General features: G+C 52.2%; 2 protein-coding genes across 2 annotated transcripts; one reads left to right on the plus strand and one right to left on the minus strand.

Moving 5' to 3' along the window:
• Window positions 1-7,007: 7,007 nt before the first annotated feature.
• Window positions 7,008-21,857, minus strand: Necab3 (N-terminal EF-hand calcium binding protein 3). Its single transcript, XM_051143558.1, has 13 exons — window positions 21,689-21,857; window positions 20,077-20,101; window positions 18,647-18,755; window positions 17,992-18,017; window positions 17,724-17,821; window positions 10,239-10,375; window positions 9,861-9,979; window positions 9,619-9,698; window positions 9,461-9,514; window positions 9,010-9,122; window positions 8,774-8,851; window positions 7,859-7,950; window positions 7,008-7,770 (listed from the first exon to the last, which is right to left on the minus strand). The coding sequence occupies exons 1-13, from the start codon at window positions 21,788-21,790 to the stop codon at window positions 7,742-7,744; spliced, it is 1,062 nt and encodes a 353-aa protein (XP_050999515.1). The 5' UTR covers window positions 21,791-21,857; the 3' UTR covers window positions 7,008-7,741.
• On the plus strand, window positions 13,863-16,180 carry Actl10 (actin like 10). Its single transcript, XM_051144803.1, has 2 exons — window positions 13,863-13,965; window positions 15,021-16,180. The coding sequence occupies exons 1-2, from the start codon at window positions 13,863-13,865 to the stop codon at window positions 16,178-16,180; spliced, it is 1,263 nt and encodes a 420-aa protein (XP_051000760.1).
• Window positions 21,858-22,114: the final 257 nt, after the last annotated feature.

Here is a 22,114-nt window from a genome sequence, read left to right on the forward strand (position 1 = left end):
AGTACCAGTGTCCTCCGGCTTCCTCTTGCTCTGTGCAGTCAGTTGGATGAATCATTGCCTTTGGTCCTGTTGGCTCTTGGAAGCCGTGGTCACTAAATCTGAATACTTGCCCTAACCCACAACAGCATGGATGGTATTGTCCTTGCCTACAGCTATGACTGGTTTTAAGATACTGAGTCCCTACCTTATATGAACAAAGATTTTCAGTCTTAGAAACTTAGACCTTTAAAATCATGTTATTTCAGCATAGAATACCCAAGACCCACTTCTTGCTAGACAGCTTTGTACAGTCTGGCCTCCCTGGTCTGATCCTGATCAGTCTAGTATCCCAGCCACTGGCGACAGCTTTATTTTACTAGGTAGATTGAGTACTGGACAGCACTTGCCTTACTCTCAGATACAAGAGAGTTTGTGTCTTCTGTGAGTCTGTAAAATGTCTCCTGGTATACTCTGGGTTGTTTATTCATTAGTAAATTGGATGAACACCTTCTAAGTGTTAAAATCTTGTGGCCACAGGACTATTCCAGGTAGTTAGAACAAAGAGGTAGAACCAACACACTACTACTTAGAAGTCCATTTCTACAGCAAAGGTTTGGAATACAGGGCCTAGCCTACTTTTGTGGCCTACGTGGTTGCCCTGAAAGATTGTGTCTATGGTGCTGTTGGAGATGGCTTGGCTTCTATGCCCTGCACAGGTTTGTCTACAGACCTGGACAGTACTTCACACTATATAGTTCAATTCTTAGACTTATCACTGGAGTAGGAGCTGGAGTTGCATCTCCCCTCCCCACCCCCCACCCCCAACACTTCATTTCTAGGCTGGGAATGAATAGAAAGCTTCCACTCATCCACACTAAGAAAAGAAGAAACAGCTGAGTCAGCTGCTCAGAGGTCTATCTTCTTCAGTAACTATTTGGGGAACAAAAAAAGCCAGGGCTTCATCCTCCTCTGCCAAGTGAAAGATAAAAATTGCAGGAACCAGACAACAAAGGTAGCCTAACTGGAAGTCATGCATCATTCCTCACTCCAGCTAGGTTGGGACCTGGCTTATTTGGCAGTGTGGCTAGCATGCTGGATTTGATTCCCAGCATGACATAAACTAGCCATGGTGGTACATACTTAGAAATCCAACACTTGGGAGTGGAAGCAGTGGGACCGGAAGCTTAAGGTCGAGGCCACCCTGAATTACATGAGTTCTATCACAACAAAAAGACACATAGGCGGCTCCCTGTAGCTCGATGAGGTCGGCTCATGCAGGCAGGCGGTGGTGAGCGCACAGGCTGAGTGGCTTTTTTCTGAGGCACAAAGTCATGTGCTGCCATGGATCTGTATGGAAACAACCTATCTGCCCCCTCATGTCTATTGGGGCCATTGGCTGTTACCTTCTGCGATACAGACTCCTTTAGCCATTTGATCCCAGGAAGTGACAACTCTAGCGTCTTTAGCTTCCAAAGGGGAAGTCTACATTTTACTTTGTATAGTCCTGTCTCAAAAGATGAAGTGACCTGTACTCCCTGTCACCTTCTCATAGAGGGTGAAGACATTTTTCTGAGTAGTTTTGGAAACCATCTTGGCAAGTGTGTGAGGACTCAACAGAACTGCAAGTGTGTTAGTGGGTTCTCCCTGGAGCATAAGGAATGAGCAGATGGCCATCATCCTGGAAACTGCAGATGGGATTGTGGGTTGAATAAACCATTACAAATAGGGCACATCTTGAAGGCTTTCTTCAGAACTGGACTAGAACCAAGGTTTCCAGGCTCCTGGCTCAGAAGACTGAGCTAGTGTGCATTGATGAATGTTAGCTATTTGCAGAGAGCTGGGTGGTGGCATGTTTGAACCAAATGTAAGAAAAGCCAGAGGGAACTGAGCTGGCCAGTGTAGGCCTGCTGGCCAGCTGTGGAAGATCCTTGACCCAGCAGCTACTTAGCACAGCCTGCTCAATCAAGTATATTCCTGTAAAGCCAAAATGCTGACTACCTACCTGCTTCTGCCTCGTGTTGACACCCATTTCCAAAGATGATGGAGCGAGTGTGAGCCAGGAGGAAGCTGAGGTGGTGGGTGATGTTCACCCTACCATCTCCCCTCCCACAGCCCAAGAGGTGATGCTTCCCACTCAGACCCCATCTTGTCAGGCCTCCAGCTGCCCAGTGTAAACTGTCAATGCTTATACCAAAAAAGGCATGTGCAGCTGGCGTCCGTCAGGGACAGCCCAGTCCCTGCCTTGTAGTTGGCCAGGGAGAAGCTGCAACAGTTGTTCAGTGAATGGCTGAAAGGGCTGTTTACTATAAGGCCTTCGCTCCACTCCTGCGGCTTTCCAAGTTCCATCCATACAGAAAACCAATAATGTAAATAGAGAGCCTGCAAGCATGGTTTGCAGAGGCAGGTGGTGAATGTGAAATCACCTGCAGGGTGCATTCGAGTCTGGTTTTCCTGTGCTTTGTCATTTGACTCAATAGGAACTTTTGTTACTTAACTCTGTGCATAACTTATTTAATGTACTGTATAAATGAACCAAAACTGTTAAATATGTATTTAGTTTGTTCTACTTAAAGTAGTTAATAAAAATGCTATATTCCTTTTCTGACTCAAGCTGACCTAGGCCTGGGCAAGATGAGACCGTGGTGACAGTGCGAATGCCAAGTGGCCCGCTGCAGGCGTTGATATTGTCATGCACCACACGCGTGCACTCTCTCTTCCCTCCCCCACCCCCAGGTCTTTGGTGAAGGGACAGTGGGGCTCAAATTATCCTTGCTGTGGCGAAAAGATGGCATTTTTTGAGGTGGGTGGCAAAGCAAAAAGTAGATGGGCTGCGAAGGAGAGAAAGGTTCTAACACAAAAGTCTTGGAGGGCTTGCAGTTGAGCCCTCCATGAAGCCAGTTGCAGCCTAGGTGACCATGCTGGTTGCAGTTGAGTGCCAGCAATAATGTACAGGTATCTTTGGTTCCTTGCACTTTTCTCCGTTGAAAACATTCAGGGAGTAAGTAAGTTTTTCCAAGTAACTGTTATTTCCTTATAAAATTTCAACATTGACATACTTGGGTTTGTGAGGGTTTTGTTTTGTCCTTTCTGTACTGACACTGTCTTAATTTCACTTATGCTTAAGGTTATGTAATTTGGGGCAATACTTTCCCTGTAAGCTTTCATTCAGCTTCATTGTTTGTTATCAGGCGCCCCCTGGAGGAAAAAACGGGTCCTGCTGCTTCTGCGTCCTTCAGAGTGCTAACTCCTAGCCAGGGTGATCCTCTGGCTGCTGTTTGTTTGTTTGTTTGTTTGTTTTTCCTGGGTTTCAGCCTTTTCTGAGGCTGCCTCTATCCCATGAACCCAGATTTTTTTCTGGGTGCATTTAGGAGGTTCCAGAAGAGTTCAGGTCCAGCCTTCGTCTCATGCTGGACTACTTTACTTTGACCCCAAGGTTGGCCTTGGCAGATTATGGGACTGAGTAGAACCTTTCATCACTCTCCCTGCTTCTATAGCTAGAACATTGCCACTCAAGGATGCCCACTTTCAATGCCTTCCACACTTGACAGCAAGTAGTAATTGGTACCAGGGCAAAACATGTAACTGCATATGTCTCCTGTGACTTGTAGTGCCTACCTATTGGGTTGTGAGTGTGAAATGTGATTTTAACAGAGCCAAGTGGTATATGTGGGTAGTAGCTGTTAAGCCAATGATAACCAAGCTTCAACCCAAAGAACCACAGAGGTTAGGTATATAGTAAGGGACAGGGTGGGAGACAGACAGATCTTGTTGGAAAAGGAAAATAAGATAGTTATGGGTGAAGTGGGGGGAGGGGATCAGCTAAAATGAAGAGCCATTTGAAGGATAGGGAAACCTAATACAGTAGGAGTGTCCTAAAATATATGCACACGCCACAGTGAGCTAAATGAGATCACCAAGCAACGAGGGCGACAGAGCCCCCGCTGACTATCACTACCTTCCAGTACTGGGATTGTGGGCATCTAATGGAGCTGTTGGCCAAAGGGATAAATGGGAATCCCCAAGCAACCCAGGCTGGTGTCAAGACTACAGGTTGCTCTCCGCAAACTGATGACAAGGCATTGCTTAGGACACCCACACAACTCATTGAACAGGGAGACGCTGAGCTGGTGCCTACCTACAGCCTTCACTCCTACTCTCTCAGTAGCACTCTTTGGTACAGTAAGGTTCTCTGCATGCTAACAAAAGCACCATAAACAGTGACCCAGCTACAAACCCTTTGTTCTACAATGGTGTCCTGCTTGCAAGATATGCTAGGGCAATGGTAGCACAAAATGTGTGGTAGAAACCATTATCTGATGTGACTTAGGGCCCACTCCGCAAGATGACTCGGGCCTGACACTGCATAGGTGACCGAGAACCTGAGACTAGATAGTCTAGGGAGCTAGAGTAAAACCAAATACTATTTTTAAAAAACGAAAACTCCTACTAGGTGGTAGTGGCACATGTCTTTAATCCCAGCACTCGGGAAACAGAAGCAGGCTAATCTCTCGAGTTTGAGACCAACCTGGTCTACAAAGTGAGTTCCAGGACAGCCAGGACTACACAGAGAGACCCTGTCTGGGAAAAACAACAACAAAAACAATGACTTACTTGCAACCCCTCATTTTATCTTCTCAGAAGCTGTATCAACAGGAACTGGCATATAAGGAGCTAAGACATTTTATAAGCAGTAGGCACTGTCTAGTTTGTTGCACCTGGCCTAGGCCTAAGCCAAGCCCCAGTCACAGGTGTAGGCATTTGAGGACAGTGGAGTGACAGCTAAGTAAGGAGCCAGAACCTCTGGCTTCAGGATTCACTCAGCCTTCCATGGCCTGGTTGCTGATACTTTGTTATCCCTAGTGCCTACCACAAATCATGTCCCCAGTAGATGTCGGGAGGCCTGCAGAGCCAGTCATAGCAGGCTGTGAGGGAAGGCAGTAAGAGGTGGTCCCGAGTTCATGGCTTTGGCCTGTTGCTGAAAGGCTGAGGCAGTATCTCTAGAGCAGACATCAAGGAGGCGTGACTGAGGCTGGGGATGGCCCATCAGCCTGCATGTGATTTAGGTTAAGGGGACTGCATGAATTTGGGAGTTGGAAAGGCCTCATATGTCAGACACATTACTTCAATGGAGGAGAAAATAGCCATAAAGGGGCTTAACTAAAGGAGCGTGGTGACCACAGGAATGACTATTGTGAGGCCCTTCTGCGACATTGTGCAGCCTGAAGCAGCTGCTGCGCTGCGCCATGGACCTGAACTATGTGTTATCCTGCAGATACAAGACACGGTGTGGGTTGTGGGAGTATACATCATTAAAGACACAAAGTGCCCCCAATACCACTGCCTCAGATTCCCACTGCTGAGACTCCAGACTCAAACCTGTGCCTCTTGGACCTTGTTGCTCCAAGACAGCCTTGCAAGCTGCCTGAGGCCTGACCTCCGATTACTCCCTCTTCACAATGTCTGCCAGCTCTCCTGCTCAGCCACCTCTCCATCCACTAAGATCCCCTGCTTAAGCTTGGAAAGCTCAAACCAAGTTACTCTCTCCTAGAGACGCCCATCAGGATAGACACCCCTTCCAGCTTCAGTGTTCTCCCTAGCAGCTCTGAGCCTTCACTAGGGGAACAAGGATACAGACAGCTTGTTAAATAAGTAAGGTTAGACCTGGTAGCACAGGCCTCTAATCAGCAGCTAAAGCAGGGCAATGAAAAGGTCACAGCCTGCATTGGAAACTTACCGAGATCCTTATATAAAATAAGAATCAACTGAGAGTCAAAATAGAAGACAGACATGGCAATATATGGTGAGGCAGGAGGATCCCCCAAGGTTCACACTATCTCAAAACTAAGATTAAAAAGGCTGAAGAGACGGCTCAGCAGTTAAGAGCACTGACTGCTCTTCCGAGGTCCTGAGTTCAATGCCCAGAAATCACATGGTGACTCACCTGAGTTGTCCTCTTGGCTGACACACAGAGAAATGGTGATGTGTTATTGGTTTTTGTTTTCTTCTGTTTGCTTGCTTTTGTTCTATGGAGCCCAAGGCTTATCCACTACAAGTAGCGTGCTACTGCAGCTCATGCCTTTAGTTCTGAGAGTCTGCTATTGCTGTTTGGGGGGCTGCAACACAGGGCCGTGAGCAGGGGTCGCTCCTCCTGCATTAGTTCTCTCTCTGAGGGGACAGTGAAAGCACAGTGTGGGTAGCAAACCTTTCCAAGGAGAGTCGTGGAAAAGGAACAGGTAACTGCAGTATATTCTTTTGCTGGGTTCTGGTCTGGCCCTAAGACATCCACACCTCAAGGGGACACTGGGAAGAACCACAGAAAAGAGCTGCTCTTCTGGCCACACCCCAGCACCCAGCAAGGCTCTGGCAGTCACACAGGACATGAATGAAGTCATCACTCAGACCCTGGCCACCAGTCTTGGCTTCAAACCCAGTGTAGCTTCAGAAGGAAGCTCCTTTAAGGGCTCTGCCTCCCCAGCCACAGCCCCCAGTCTTCGTCCTTCCCCCTGGTTTCCGTATCCTCTGTTGTGCCTTCCCTTGGTTCACTGGAGTTGAGTATCCCTGCCACTCTGACCTTGGAAGGCCCACATGAGGGACAGGTGACATCCATTCCATGTTCCTTGATACCATGAGCCTCCCTGTGGAGTACCACTTTAGGTGTCACCATTAGTCACCACTCAGTCTTGTACTCCACCTTGCTATGGCTTGTAGAACTCTTGGATATGCTGTTAAGAGACAGTGGTGGGGACAAGCCAGCCTGGCAGCTTCTGGCAGGGGCTAGGTCCCCCTCCAGCAGCCTCTTTGGAACTCTGAGGAGGTTCTGTAGAGTGAAGCTGAGCTTGGACCACATAATTCCTCTTTCCCAGACAGGGCTCTTGGAAGGACGGTCTGGGGTATGGCCTTGAGCTGAGTGATGACAAAGCTCCTTCTGCCAGTGTGGCAGCTAAAGCTGGAGACCAAGTGCAGCTCTAAACATAGGCTTTCTTCCTCGAGTTTCATGTCAAGGTGGCCAAGAAAGCCTGGCCTTACCAAGAGAGAGACACAGACAGACTGAGGCGACACCACAAGTGACTACCAACTTTATTGCCTCTGTGCTGAGTACCCAGGCTGGGGTTCAGAGATCTCTGGGGGCAGCAGGCAACTCTAGGCCCAAATTATTGCTACTCTGCAAGGTTTTTCTTGGGGCTTCCCCTAGTGCCCTGAGAACAAGTGGGGTGAGAACATGCAAATGACATGCAAACCAAACCAGGACCCCCCAGAGGTTTCTAGTACAGCCACTGATGCTAGAAATTCTAGGGCTGACGCAGAAAGGTGATAGACACCCACCCAGGTCTCTACACTACAGGCTGAAGTGGCTTAGCCTCAGGGGTCAAGGTTCCAGGGTTTGAGGGGGTCCCTGAGCATCAGCCCTGGTTCTGACTCTGGCTGAGGAAGAACAGAAATCTAACCCCAAAGCATCAGGTAGAAATGAGGACACCCCTAGTCAGCCAGAGAGGGAAGGCATCTGCCTGCATCACACAGCAAGGGAAAGGAAAGGGGAGACCAGAATCTGGACTTCCTGAGTCAGGCAGAAGCCCAGGTGCTTAAAGGTTATAAACTGTAAAATAAAGCAAGCAGCCCAGCTCATGATTCCTGGCAGAGACCCTGTACCAGCTGCTCAGGCTTTTAGCCTGGGAACAGGCAGGTTCCTTGGTCTTATTGTAGAGTTGACCAGTGCGGAAGGCTCTAGAATGGCAGGCAGGGCTGCAGCTCAAGCAGAGCCGACTCAGTTATTGTTCATAATCCACCAGGAGGCTGTGGGTGAGAGGTTGGGGAATCAGGAGCTATAGGGGGCTGCCCTCCTGGATCCCAGGGCTGTTAGGAGCACAGGGGTACAGCGCACCTGGGAAAAACACAGTAGTGAGTGTATCCGGGGCCCGCAGGTGATCGATGAGGGTGCGCTGGAAGGCCTTGCTGCAGGGAGACTGCTGGTGCCTGGGAGGCCATGGAACAGACAGAGGCTACAGCCATCTGCTCTGGGTCATCCAAGCTTAGTTCTGCTGCCTGGACTCAAGGCACCAACCCTCCCACTACTGGTTCTAAACTATTTGTCCTTAGGTGAAGTGGGAACAAGGTATCTCTATTACCAGGCAACTGCAAGGACTAACTGAGGGCACCTAGCACAGGGAGCTAGGTTTACACTCATTGAGTGCCTGCAGTGCATCTGACGTATTGAGTTTGTTAGACAGGCTAGCTCAGGCTGGCCTTGAATCATTGATCCTCCTGCCTCTGCTTCCAAGTGCTGGTATTATAGCCAACTTGTATGGTAGTGTGTGTGTGTGTGTGTGTGTGTGTGTGTGTGTGTTGTTGTTGTTGTTGTTGTTGCTGTTTGGTTGGTTGGTTTTTGAGACAGGGCTTTGATGGCCTTGTACTCTGAGCTCTCTTGCCTCAGGCCTTCAGTGTTGATATAACAGGCATGCACTCAATACCTAACTTGCATTTTGTTGTTGCTATTGTTGGCTTCTTGAGACAGGGGTTCTCTGTGTAGTCTTGTCTGTCCTGGACTCACTTTGTAGACCAGGCTGGCCTTGAATTCACAAAGATCCCCCTGCCTCTGCCTCCCTGAGGTGCTGGCACCACAGGCATGTGCCACCTCACCCAGCTCTTATGTTCATTCTTTACACATTTCATCTGGGGCCCAAATGTGTTCTGTAAATTATCTGAAATCACAGTGCCAGTGAATTGGAGAGTAGCCTAGAACCTGGTTTGACCCCCTCCAGAACCGATACTCGGTGTCAAATGTGCGACCACCACTCACCTTCTCCAGGAGGCTTCATCCTGCCAGAACTCATATAGGGCAAAAGCAGCATTGTCTAGCATCTTCTGGGCAGACACACTGCAGAGCCAAAGAAGTAGCCAGGCTAGACCAGGGCTGTGACCACACTGCCTGCCTGCCAAGGATCTCACGGGAGCCCTACCCAGAGTATCCAGCCACCATCCTTCTCTGCCCCCACCACCCACTTCAGGCATCCCACTAGTTAGCCAGGGACTCACTGCAAGCAATGGCTCTGCGCCCCTGTGAAGTTCATGTAGCAGTTCAGGGCACGGTGAAAATCCTGCAGGGCATCCTCTGCCACTTGTACCTGCCTCTGCACCACAAGGATGTGCTGACAAGAGAGCAGCTAGTCACAGGGAGGCCACACTCAGAGTGTAACTCCAACCTTCTTAAGATGGTCCAGGTATGCCCCCTGCAGGGCCTGGTCCCCACACTCAACAAGACCTCCTAGCATCTGACTCCATCCTCCAAGCCACTGGCCCTCTCTCTGCTGTACCCCCTCCCACTGTGCCCTCTAACTTCCATCCCTACTTCAAGCCTGACTTTCACAGATACAGATGAGAGAACAGAAAGCCTAAGGCAGTCACAGAGCAAAAAGCTAGCACCTTCCTGCCAGGTCTGGGTAGGCAGCCATTACCCTTCTTCATGAGTACTCCTTCCCAAGCTCACCGAGTCAGGACCCTTGGCAAGGTCCTCTTCATGAAGGGGTTCCAGCCGGGGTGCCTGCAAGGGACACAGAATTATAGGCTGAGCCTCTAGTATGTTATTGGCTTGAACAGGTGTAACAGAAACGCTCTGTGAGGGGCACTGGCCACCCAGCCTCTTACCTTGCACTCAAGCTGGTCTATGAGCTCCTGGAGGCGGTTGACCTGCAGCCGCCACTGCAGCTCAGCTTCTGAATTCCACCCTGGCAGAGGGACCAGGAGGACATCAGCCAGGGGCCCCTGAAGCTGTAAGGCCTCTCAGGGTGAAATGGGAACCATTGGCCAAGCAAAGCCCTGAGACAATAGGAGATTTGACATCTTCCCTGGACCCTATGCAGTCAGATCCTACCCTGCCACAGGCACACCTGTATCAGAGGATCCAGGAGACCAGGTTGGTGACCAACTGAAGCTCCTCAGGGCTCTGCGTCCTGCCCGCCGGCTGTTACGGCACCTACTCTGCACTTTGTCATGTTCTTCATCCAACCTAGAAAGTAGAAAGTTAGCTTAATGTCCCCAGACCCAGAGGACTGCGATTTCAGCACAGAACCAGGCTTCGGAGGGGCAAGAGAGGTCTCCTGAATCTTTGAAACCCAGCCCCCAAACCACTGACCCCCTTCTCAACAGCTCATGGCTCCTGCCTAAGAATATGGCCTCCAGGAGGCTGGGTGGACCATGATCCTAAGTGTAGACTGCGGGAACAAAAGGCACTCACATACCCTCAGGCCAACAGCACCCCCGCGTACCGCTGACCTCGGGCCTGGGCCTCCAGGGTGTCCGATGCCCCCTCTAGGGAGCTCTGCAGGGCTTGTAGCTGATTCACAGTTTCCCGCAGCAGGAACCGGGTGACAAACTGGTCCACCTTGGAGGCCTGTTCATAGTCCTGTGGGCAGGACAGAGGGGTGTGGTTTGAAGAGGGAGCTTATCTTGCTGTCTGGCTACTGTCACACTCTCAGAGCAACACTGAAAGTGAAAGGTGCAGGGCATGCAGGCCTAGCACAGGCCTTTCTATTTTTGTTTTGAGACAGGGTCTTACTTTTTAGCACAGGCTGACACTGAATTATGATCCTCCTGCCTGTGCTGCACCAGTGCTAGAATTAAAGGTGGCACGCACCACTGTGCCCAGTGTCTAAGGTCACTGTTCCGGGTCCAGACTGGGCTCTTTTTCCTCCTGGCAGGTGTGAGGCTGATTCATGGGGATCAACAGCACGCTGAGACCATGGGTTTTCCTGGATCTCAATTTCTCTTCTCTGGTAAGGCTCATTCTCACCTTTGCTCATAGCCAGACAGGGTGAAGGTGCAGGGCAGTAAGGCTGATTGCACACGTGGTACAGAATGGTGTCTGATCTTACTGATCTGCTGGACCCAAACTCCCAATCTGTGTATGCATTTGTTTGTTCTTTCACTATTCCATTCACCAGGCCATTTAACAAACATTTACTGTGTGCATTTTGGTAGAAGCTACATAGAGAAGACATCCACGTCCCCAAACAGACACAAACACACTTGCCTGCAGAGACTGCAGCCTACACCACCAGCCTCCCCTCAGTTCTGTAAAAGCAAGCAGAGACAAGGAGGCTGACCATGCATCAGACCCTGGTGCCAGCCATCTTAGGATACTTACTCCTCGGGTGCTTTCACCTTGTGGCTCAGTTTCTCCCACCCCTCAGTTACTTCCTACATGGAACTAAGCTTGCAGTTTGAATTCACAATCTGAAAATGCCACCACTCTTGTGGAACATAGCCATCTTCCCAGCTACATGCCTGGACAGTCAAGGATGCCCTTAGAAGGCCTTACCCCCTACCACACACGCAAACCTAGGATGGGAGTCTGAGAAGCCACAAAGATCCAGGCTCTGCGGCAACATCTATAATGGGTTTCAGGTTTTGGTGTATGACCTGCCTTGGCTGAACTAAGATGATACTTTCTGGACCAGGCATATAACAGAAGGGATCGAGTAGTGCCTGAGTCCTGCCCTTAAGTCTGTGGGTTCTATTTCCATGGCAACTTTTCAGTATCTTCCCTTTGGAGGTATCAGATGAGTGATTTTTTTGCTGTTTGCAACCAAAAAAACTTGGTTGGCAGAACCACACACTTCATACCAGACTCATCCCAAGAATTCCATTTAACCATCCTAACAGTTAATAGGAACTATAATTGATTCCACTTTGTACTTGGGACCTTAAGAGGTTGAACCTTGGCCAAGGTTAAGCCACTAATTAGTGGCGGGCCAGGATTCAAATCAAAGCCAGAGAAACTCCCCTCTACTCACCCTTAAGCATTTTATAAGCATTGCTTGGTTAAAGCACTAGCCCTGTATTGCAGCCTAGAAACTGAGACCAAAAGAGGTCATAGACACTGAATAGAGGCCAGATTCTCCTGGGAGTTCCAGGGGAGGAGTAGAGCTTTGGTGTGGTGATGTCACCTGTGAGCTCACAATTCAGTTCCCCTGGTTGGGCGGGGCCAAACCAGGCGCTCCTGGCTAGAGGGCAAGGCCGAGGCAGCATGGGCTGTGGCCTCTAGTGACCAGTCCTATCATGGGAAACAGCAGTTCCCAGAAGAGGACCAAAGCAACCAATCAGGCCAGCAAGGACAGGCCACCTGACATGGACAAGGCCCGTAACAAGCAGTTCTTCAGCCACCTCAAGCGGAAGAAGCCAAGTGTGAGTGTGGGGAGGCTGGAAAGAATGCTGGGTGCTGGAGTCTACCTAGGCTTTTAGACCCAGGGTATGAGAAGGGTTAGAACATCCTAGAGGAGGAGGGTTCCTGGAGCCCACAGAGGTGGTACAGGAGTTCCAGAAGCTGTGGCAGGAAGTAGGGCTCTCTTAACCAGGGATCAGGCATAGGTCGCTGGAGAGACAGACCTGGAATATACTTTACTCCCTCTCTCTAGCCCACAGCCTCACAACACGCTACTTTCCCCTTCTTTCAATGGCGACAGGCCACTGACCCTGCCCGGGTGCGTGAGAAACCCCGCATCAAAGCTGCGAAAGTATGCTGTTGATTGGCCTAGGGTGGACGATGGGTTCCTGTGGGGAGGCAGGGTCCTGGGGTGCGGGCACTATGGGGTTCTGGAGGTTGGGTCCTCCGGGTGCGGGAGAGGCCCCTGGCCCTGCAAGGGCTTCTCTTCTCCTACACCCACCCACCCGCCCACCCGCAGACCAAGATCGTGCTGCTTTTCCCGCTTGACAAGCGGCAGCAGCTGGCAGAGGCAGCGGTGGGCCCACATGTGTGGCCCAGGCGGCCGGCTGAGGATGCGCTCGGCGCCCCGACGTGCTACCCAGCAGTGGCGCCCATGCTGCGTGGGGCAGGCGACGGCGTGGAGAGGCGCGAAGGCGCGCGAGCGCGGGAGATGAAGAGGATCTTGGTGCTGCTGCTGCAGCTGGACGCGCGGCTGCAGGAGGAGGGGCATCGAGGGACAGGCGGGCCGGGGGGCGGGGTCAAGGCCCCACAGAGCTGGCAACCACTGTATGCACACGTTCTGTCCCAGCGAGAGACCTGCTGCGGAGGCGAACCCCGCGAGGAGCAGCCGCGCAAGCGACGCCGCTGCCCTCGCCCGCACCTCTGAGTGCCTGGTCCGGCCCCCAGCGCCAGGACTGTGCTCAATAAAGAGCACATGGCAACTCTGGCGTCTGCCACTTCTGTCCCAGGGTCAGAAGTGAGTAAGAATAAACAGTACTTAGCACCGTCACCTACTAAGAACCTAGAGCCAGGGTGGCCTTCGACTTATTTCTGTCGGGATTGGGGATTTAGCTCCGTGGTAGAGCGCTTAAAGCCCTGGGTTCAGTCCTCAGCTCTGGAGGAGGGGAAAAAAAAAGACAAAATAACTTATTTCTGTGGCACAAAGGTCAGCTCATCCCAGATCCATAGGCTCAAGGTGGGCTTCAGCAAACTACTTGGCAATGCTAGGAAGAACTTGTTTCAGGCAAAGGCTTAACGTCTCCCAAGAGACCCCAACGTTCAAAAATCCCTCTTGGGCAGAGGGAGGGTCTCAGGCTGCTAAGGAAGAACTCAGGAAGAACAGAGTGGCTGGTCAGCTTTGGTGGGGCTGGAACCTCAAATTCTGCTTATGGCAGCACAGGAGGGGCTTGATCTTCTGGTCTCCTGCCTAACAGTGGTAGTTCCCAAGCATTCAGCTTCACAAAACTTAGGGTCCCAGAGTTAAAGTACTTTTCTCCCGAGGTACCCAGTTCCACCCTTGCCCAGTTTGTAGCCAAAAACTCTTCCAAACCACTACTCTAAGGCAAACCCATCATCCCACTGTGTCTCCACTACCTCTCTAAAGCCCAAGGCTGAAACTTGAGTGTGTACTCCCAAGTCCCCAGCCCCTCAGCACCTCAGTGCTTGCCCTTCGCTCTTCCACACTGACATGGCCTCCAAATGTCAGTCTGACTCTTCTATCAGACTGCTGGCTTTCCAGCTCCAGACCAGACCCCAAAGACCAGACCCACCCCCAGTCATAGCCGGCTGTGGTAATTGCTTCAGGAAATCTCAGGAGTCTTATTTCAGGAGTCTTATTTCCGGCCACACACTAACTCAGAATGCTTCACTTAAAGCCAGAGGTGGCAGGATAAAGGTCTCAGCTCGCTAGGCCTATAAGCCGTGGGATTATGGATGATGGCCTTTTGTCACTATCCAGAGGCTTGAATCATGCTGGAAAATATGTGATACACAGCATGTCTTTCCACTTAAGAGCTATCTGCCCTGTCACATGGTTATCAGCACATGCGTGCTTGGCCCAAACTGGCTCTATCATCCATCCTCTTTCCCAGGCCTGTAATTGGGAACTTTAAGAGACCTTCCCAGTTACCAACAACCGTATGATCAGATCCTGTTCCTAAGACCTGTTTCACCCTTGTGAGCCTAAAAACATCCAAGATCTTTGTAATAAAAATCCCTATTTTAGTTTTAAGTTGCAACTATAATGGTCCCAAGGTGGTGAGGCTCATTGCTTCTTTTTATAGAGTTTGAAACGCCACAAGAGAGATTTGGTCTTGCTTAGTGTTGCTATGTGAGCTTCAGAGCTGAGGGTCAGGGCTAAGCACAGGAAGTCCTCAGTGTAACTGTAGGTGTGTGGTTTCTTTTTAGAGCTGAGAGTAGGGCTGCACACCTGGCCAGAGCACACATATTTGGGAGAATTAACGGCAGTGCTGGCCAGCTAGGCCCCTGTCATGGACTCCCAAATAGCTGCCATCAGCCCCATGGGGGACTGGTAGATGAGTGGGGGCTGGGGGAATGGGGGAAGGGGGTTGCTGAAAGACTGAGGTCATAATGAGCCCAATCTAAGATCCTTCTCGAACCATTCCTTCCCACCCCCACAGCCAGGTAACGCTCTAGACAAGCTAGGTGACCTGCCAGGAGAGCAGCCTACGAAGCTGGGACTCTGGGACCCTAAGGAGGAGTTAAGTCCTAACTAACAGGGCCACTTGGGGTGGAGCTACAAAAAGAAACCGCCAGAGGCGGCGCTGAGAACTGAGAGGGCCGGTTATCCGCCCAGGAGGCCCGTAGGGCTTCAGGGCACACTGAGCCCAGAAGGTGGCGTCGGTGCACAGGACTCGCCGTGTCCGCAGGCTGCCTTCATTGGACCACATTGCAGTGGTAGTGGACCAAGGCTCAGGCTTCACCAAGGCGGGCTTCGCTGGGGAGGTCCAGCCGCGCGTCGTGCTGAAGAGCTCGAGTCTGATGCCCAGTTGGGACCGGCCGGTGCTGCCGGGGGCACCGGGTTGTGAGCTGGCGGGAGGCGTGGCCCGTGCGCATCCTATCAAGCATGGTGTGGTGGTGGACTGGGACGCACTGGAGGGACTGTGGGAGCGCATAATGGTGGGAGGCCTGCAGGTCCACCCGGAGCAGTGGCCTGTGCTGGTGAGCGACTCCCCATCGGCACCACCCGAGGGCCGAGAGAAGGTGGCTGAGCTGCTGTTTGAAGCCCTAACAGTGCCTGCGTGCCACATGGCCAGCACAGCTCTGCTGGCACTCTGCTCCACTGGAACGTTCAGTGGGCTGGCCGTAGAGGCCGGCGCGGGCGTGTGCCACGCCACACCCATCTACGCTGGTCACTCCTGGCACAAGGCCACTTTCCGTCTGAACTTGGCAGGCAGCACCCTGTCGCGCTACTTTCGAGACCTGCTGGTGGCAGCGTGCCCTGATCTTCAGCTGCAGGCTCTGCCCCGCAAGACAGTTACACAACTCAAGAAACGTTGCTGCTATGTGTCGCTAGATTTCCAAGGTGATGTCTGTGACCCTGCCCGCCACCGGAGGGCCTGTTTTTGCCTGGGCAATGACTATTATGTGCACCTCGGCAGCGAGCGCTTCCGCTGCCCTGAACCCATCTTCCAGCCAAGTCTCCTAGGCCACCCTGAGCCAGGACTGCCCACGTTGGCCTTCCAGGCACTGCAAACGATACCCACAACACTGCGGACACGGCTGGCCAAGTCGGTGGTACTGGCTGGTGGTTCCACCCTTTTCCCCGGCTTTGTGGAGCGCATGACCCTGGAGCTGGAGGCACAGTGCCGGAGGCATGGGTACTCGACCCTGCAGCCCTGCCTGGTGGCTCAGCCTGGGCGGGGCACAGCTGTGTGGACTGGAGGTTCCATGATGGCCTCCTTGCACTCCTTTCAGTGCCGCTGGGTGACTCGGGCCATGTACTATGAGTACGGCCCTTGTGTGGTGCGACACGTGTTCGATTGAGGTTTATACTGAACTAGACTGGATGGGGCCACCGGGGCTGCTGCAGGAACAGAGGCTGCAACTCTGCCCTAGCATGGAGAACCAGATAAACAGAGTCAAGTGTTTGCAGCTGGCATAGTTATCATATGGGGATGGGCTGTCCCTGTCCCTTTCTGGGGGGGACAGCCCCTGACCTTCATTTTGCTTTCAATTGGAATACCCAAACCACTGCCAGTTCTGAGAATGCCAATCCAGCAGGGCTGGACAACACTTGAAAGAACAACACCGCCAGGCGTGGTGGCGCACGCCTTTGCTCCCGGTACTCGGGGAGGCAGAGGCAGGCGGATCGCTAAACACTAAAACTCTTAAATGAGGGAACTAGAAGCTCTGTCCCTAGTTGTGTGCACAGGTGATCCTTGAAGGTCTCACTTTTCCTTTTTCTGTAGAAAATGGGGTCAGAGGTCAGGAGTGTAGTACAGTACCAAGCAGGTGCAAGACCTTGAGTTCTACCCTCAGTACCAAAAAAAAAAAAAAAAAAAAAAAAAAGGCCTGCAACAACCTCCCTCACCCGCAGAAGAGCTATGGACACAAGGAGGAGTTTTGGAGTTTTGTTCTTTTCTGTTTAAAAACAGGATCTCACTATATGGCCCAGGGGTTCAGCCTCAAGCTCTTCTGTCTCTTCCAAGTGCTGGGGCTAAGGTGTAAGCTGCTGCCAGACAGTGGTGGTGCACAAATTAATCCCAGCACTTGGGAGGCAGAGGCAGGTGGACCTATGAGTTCAAGGCCAGCCTGGTCTACAGAACAGTCCAAAATACACAGAGAAAAATGTAAGGTTCTTTTTTTTTTTTTTTTTTTTTTTCTATGTAGCCTTTGGCTGTCCTAGACTCGCTTTGTAGACCAGGCTGGCCTTGAACTCACAGAGATCCGCCTGCCTCTGCCTCCCAGGCACCTGGCAAGATGGTTCTTAACAAATAAAGGGAGGGTTGGTTTTGTTTTTGTTTGTTTTGGTCACTTAAGGATCTGGAGCCCTGGCTGTCAACGCTTGTCAGCACAGGCTATGGCACAGGCCAGTAAGCTGGTAAGCATATGCACACACACCTTCTCACATGTCCTGAGGTTAGGCCCTGCCTCGAAAGGATTGAGTACCTGTGGACATATGTAAGTTCGTATCTTATATCCTTCTGGGTACTGATATTACATCAGGCCAACAAAAACTTACTATGTTGCCTGCTGTGTTTTGGGTACTGGGAACAAAGCAAAGAACAGAACACAAGATCTCTGCCTCCTCCTTCCCCAACAGGGTCTCACTCTAGTCAGACTGGCCTGAAACAGATTACAGGTGTGAGCCACCGTGACCCACTTAATTGTTCCTTTCACACCTGACTTATTAAATGAGGAAACTGTGGCCCAGGGAGTGAAGGGAACAGTCATTAAGTGGGACTACAGAATTTGAACCTGAGCGCCCATATCCACAGCCCTGAGCCACAGCAGGAAAAAGTCCCCCTGCATCACTGACCCATGTCATCTCATCTCGGGTTCCTCCTAGGCCCCTTCCTGCACTTACCAGCTTTGTAGCATCCATGGCCAGAAGGACAGCGCGGTTCAGTGACTCCAGTGCAGCCAGCACAGGCCGATAGACACCCAGGTGTTTGGAGAAATAGTCTGTGGGCAGAAGAGGTGCTCAAGGGCTGCAGCCCAAACCATCTCCCCAACCTGGAATTCTTCAGCTGTCCCGGCCTTCCTGTCCCATGAGACTAGCCCCAGAGAGTGTCCCTTTACCATCCCCACCTGCCCGGGGGCTGCGACACAAGGGCCAGCATAGGCCTACTCACCACACAGCTTCTCTGTTTCTAAATTGCTGTGAGGGAAAGAGAAAACAGCCTTCAGACTCTTCGACCCTGGGCCTGGGGACATGAACATAGCCAGTGTCCTCATCCCTTCTACTCATCCTGACATGTCCGTTTGGTGGGGGAGGGGCATAGACACTTGAAAGGATCAGTCCAAATCCTTGAAGCTTTGAACACTGAGCAAGTCTGCTGTTTACACAAAGGTGATAGGAAGAGAAGGGAAGGGAGAAGGGCAGCCTTCATGGCGGGTGTGTCCCCACGTGAAGACGCAGGGAAGGAGTGTACAGGAGCCCGATGTGTAGCTGTGCACACGTAGGAAGGTGTGTATCCCTGCATCTGCATCTACGGGCGGAGGCGGGCAGAACCCAGCTGTCCTCAAACATCCTCTGCTTGGCAATGGCAGGGCTGAGCCTGGGTGGTGACTCAGGCCTGGTTATTCTGGGGTCCCAGCTGGAAGCAGTGTAGCAACAAGACTGCAACTGGAGAAGGTGTAGGGGTGGGTTGAAGGTTGGCACTGGGCCCTGGTGTCTCTCCCCACCCCCTGTCCTCCAGAAAGAACCGTCACAGCAGGGGACAACAGTGGGTTGGGACAACCTGGCCTGGCACTGCCACAGCAAGCGATTCCTTCTATTGTACTCACTCGGTGAGATGCCCATCGATGCCGCGGAACAGTTCCCGAAGCTCGGCTGAGCTGAGAACCCCATCAGCAAAGTAATTCTGGAACTCTTCAAATGAGAGCTTACCATCATCTGCGAAGAGACAGGGCATGAGTCCTGGCTGCATCCTGTTCCCAGATCCAGGCTCCCCAGAGACCTGACAGCATTCCCAATCACTCAGCCAGATAGCTTAAGGGTTCTGACGTCAGGCGTGGGGTGGGGGGAACACCCTGACTGTACAAAAGGCAAGGATTCCCAAAAGTATATGCCAAAAGAAACAGGGCCCACACGTACAGGATACATTTGGTAGGAACTCAATGTCTACCAAATATAAATATGAGAGAACAGCTTGGGATACATCAGAACTTAGTTTAGGACTTAGGGTACAGTCCCTGGCCCCCACAAACTAATTTTGCCCTAGAGTAGAAGAGACCTCCATGCTCTGGCCCCAGGACCTTCCCAGGGGAGTCACAGAAAAGCAGATGAAGGCTTCCTAACAGCAGGACTCTACAAAGCAGCAGACTGGCTGGGAGGAGAATGAGCTTCCCAACGGAGGGGCGCGTAAGCAGAGCAGAGAGCAGAGGAGGAAGATGGCTAAAGACAAGAGGATTTGGTCTGAGGGACAAGTAAAGATGGGAGGGTCTGAGCCCCCACAAAAGAATGCGCTGGGAGCAGGTATCTTGGGGTGGGGGGGGTATTGTTTTGTTTTCAAGACAGTGTTGCTCTATAGCCCTGGCTGTCCTGGAACTTATTCTGTAGACCAGGCTGGCCTCAAACTCAGAGATCCACCTGCCTCTGCCTCCTACGTGCTGGGAATCAAAGCATGTGCCACCACTGCCCAGCTTAAGAGCATGCATCTTAGATCAATGGTCCCCACCAGTGTAGAGAAGCCCATGAAAGGGCAAGCGCTAGGGACACAAGGAGGCTGAACTGCAAGTCTGCTGGCCCAGGGAGAGGGAAAGGGAAGGCAGAATGAGTGCCCCACCCCCTCAGTCAAGGAGCCTAGGGTAATGTAGCAAGCAAATGTGGATCCCAGGCCCAGTAATTAAAGGCTTAAACAATGGACTCACTCTTCTGACCCTCTATTGCTTTGCCCATGAAATGGAATGAGGGATTCCCACCTAGCAAGCTGTTGTAAGGACATCACGAGGTCGAGTACAAACACCCATCACTGAGCTAGACTACTGCCTTAACATAAGCCCCCACCTCCAGCCTCAGAGCAAACCACATTTCCCTGTCCCCTATTCTGCGCATCATCTATTCTCCAGGAAGGGTCCCTTGCTTGATTTCCCACTTGGTGGCTCTTAAGACTTCACTTTAAGCTGCACCTCCAAGACCCTAGCTCTCCTACCCTGCTTGTGCACCACCCCCAAAACACACACACTGTGGGACCCAAGGGGAAGAAAACACTCACCATTCTTGTCTGCTCTGCGGAAAACCTAGGGCACAAAGGGAAATGAGTGGGTGCTGAGAGTGAAGCCAGGAAGATAGGAGTCTCCCCCCCCCCCAAGCCAGTGGGGCCCCAGCTGGCCAGCCACCCAGCCCCCTGCATCGCCTTCCCCCTGTTCCGGGCAGTCCTGCAGGAGGCTCCAGCAAGGCAGCACAGGAAGAGCGCACAGCAAGCCCTAGCACTGGCTCCCTCCTACTGCAGGGCTGGCTTCACGGTGGGTGGGTGCTCCTGGCCAGCTCTCTGTACCTTCACCTCCCACAGCTGGAGTCTAGCCCAAGTTCACTGTGATGTATCAGCCTTTGGCATGTTTCCCAGCTTGAGGAACCTTGGACAGATGGGCCATGATCCATCCCGAGGAGCCTTGGAAGCCCTATCATATCTGAACCCAGGTGTCCTCCCATAGTCCACTCCATTCTCCATCCACTCTCAGTGAACAGGCTCTTGCTTTGTGCCTGCTGAAGACTGGCAGGCAGTGGCTAGCCCTTTGTGAGTGCTTTTGGTTTTCTCACGTGAGGGAGAAGCCTAGAGGTTAACCCTTTCAGGGCTGGGGCGTCTTATAAGGCCAACTCATCATGAAGAGTAGGAGCATCTGTGTATACACGTTTGCGTAAGGGGCAAGGAGGGTGGGGAGAGTTTGCAGATGTTGTAGAGGCAGTGATGAAACAGACACAGCAGCATACTCAAGCTCCTGCCCCTACCAGGAACCAGTCTACCACAGCAGCTAAGCAAAGGGCATCAGGTTCAAGGCCTGGACAGAACCCCAACTCCCTCAGGGTCACTGGGCTAAGCAACCAATACAACCCTTAGGCTGACTCAGAGAAGGTCTGCTACTAGATTGGGGGTCACAGAGCAGCTCAATGTGGTCCAGCTGGGGTGATTAGGATGGGGGTGAGGCAGGAGAGCTAAGCTAGGAATGAAGACACTCCATCCACATCCCAGTGTGCCCCCTGACTCCATCTGTGACTTAGAACATGTCTCCTCGGGTCCAAAGGACCATAGTCAAGGTGCTGAGTCACTAGGGCATTGGGGAGGGGGCATGACAGCAAGGACTTCTGGAGTAGGAGCAGGAGCCAGCCAGGACTGGCTGAGCACAACAAAAAGGTAAGGTTGTGGGGTGGGCGTAGAGCAGTGACTGAGGCAGGTAGGGTGTTCCTCAGCTACAAAGGGTTTCAAGGCCACCTGCTGCCCACGAGAACAGTCCCTTACCAACTGTAGGACACTGACACCCTCGGATCAGGCCTGAGGCTTCTGGGGCAGGACAGAGCTCCTTCTAGATCCAGGTTCTCTTGTCCTATCAGCCCAGCAGGGACTGCCAAGGAGCCAGTCGGTGATGGCTGCTGTGACTCAATGTTGACAGCTCCTAGCCTCACTGGGCACATTTGGGGTGAGGAACAGTAACGCATCAGGGACATGGAGACACACAAGCGGCACAGACAGAACAAGGAACACAAAGGCGGGAGGGTCAGAACAGCAGGGCCACAATCTAGAAGAGGGACCAAAAGATGTGGAGGGAGACAGGGACACGGAAGACCAAGACCTGAAGAGCCCCGTGCCCGCCCACTGGTGCCCCACTCACATCCTGGAAAAGCGCGTGTCCCGCGGCAGGCGCAGAGTGTCGCGGTGGCTGGGGGGCAGGTGGCCCGAGCAAGCACACAGCGAGCAGCCCGGCGCACGCCATGGCTTGGAGGATCGCAAGGCTGCGGGCTGCAGCTCCCAGGCCGCCTAGGATGGCTGGGGGCGGGGCGTCCGCCCATTGGCCCAAGCATGGCCCCGCCCCCACCCGGCCTCGGTTTCCCTGCCTGGAAGTTTTCCAAACGGGGGTGTAGCAAAGAGCCACCCAGGGGGCACCGGCAGTGACAGTTTGCCAGGGGTCCAGAGCTCCAACCACTCTAGTGTAGGAAAGCAAAGCTCTAAGCGCAGAAGCCGTAACAAGTCAAACACTTATGCTCTCTGGGAACCTAGCCACATCCCTGCCTAATGGAGACAATAGGTGGCCCCCAAG

This window comes from Acomys russatus, chromosome 4 (assembly GCF_903995435.1).
Source record: "Acomys russatus chromosome 4, mAcoRus1.1, whole genome shotgun sequence".
In the NCBI taxonomy this organism is placed as follows: Eukaryota; Metazoa; Chordata; class Mammalia; order Rodentia; family Muridae; genus Acomys; species Acomys russatus.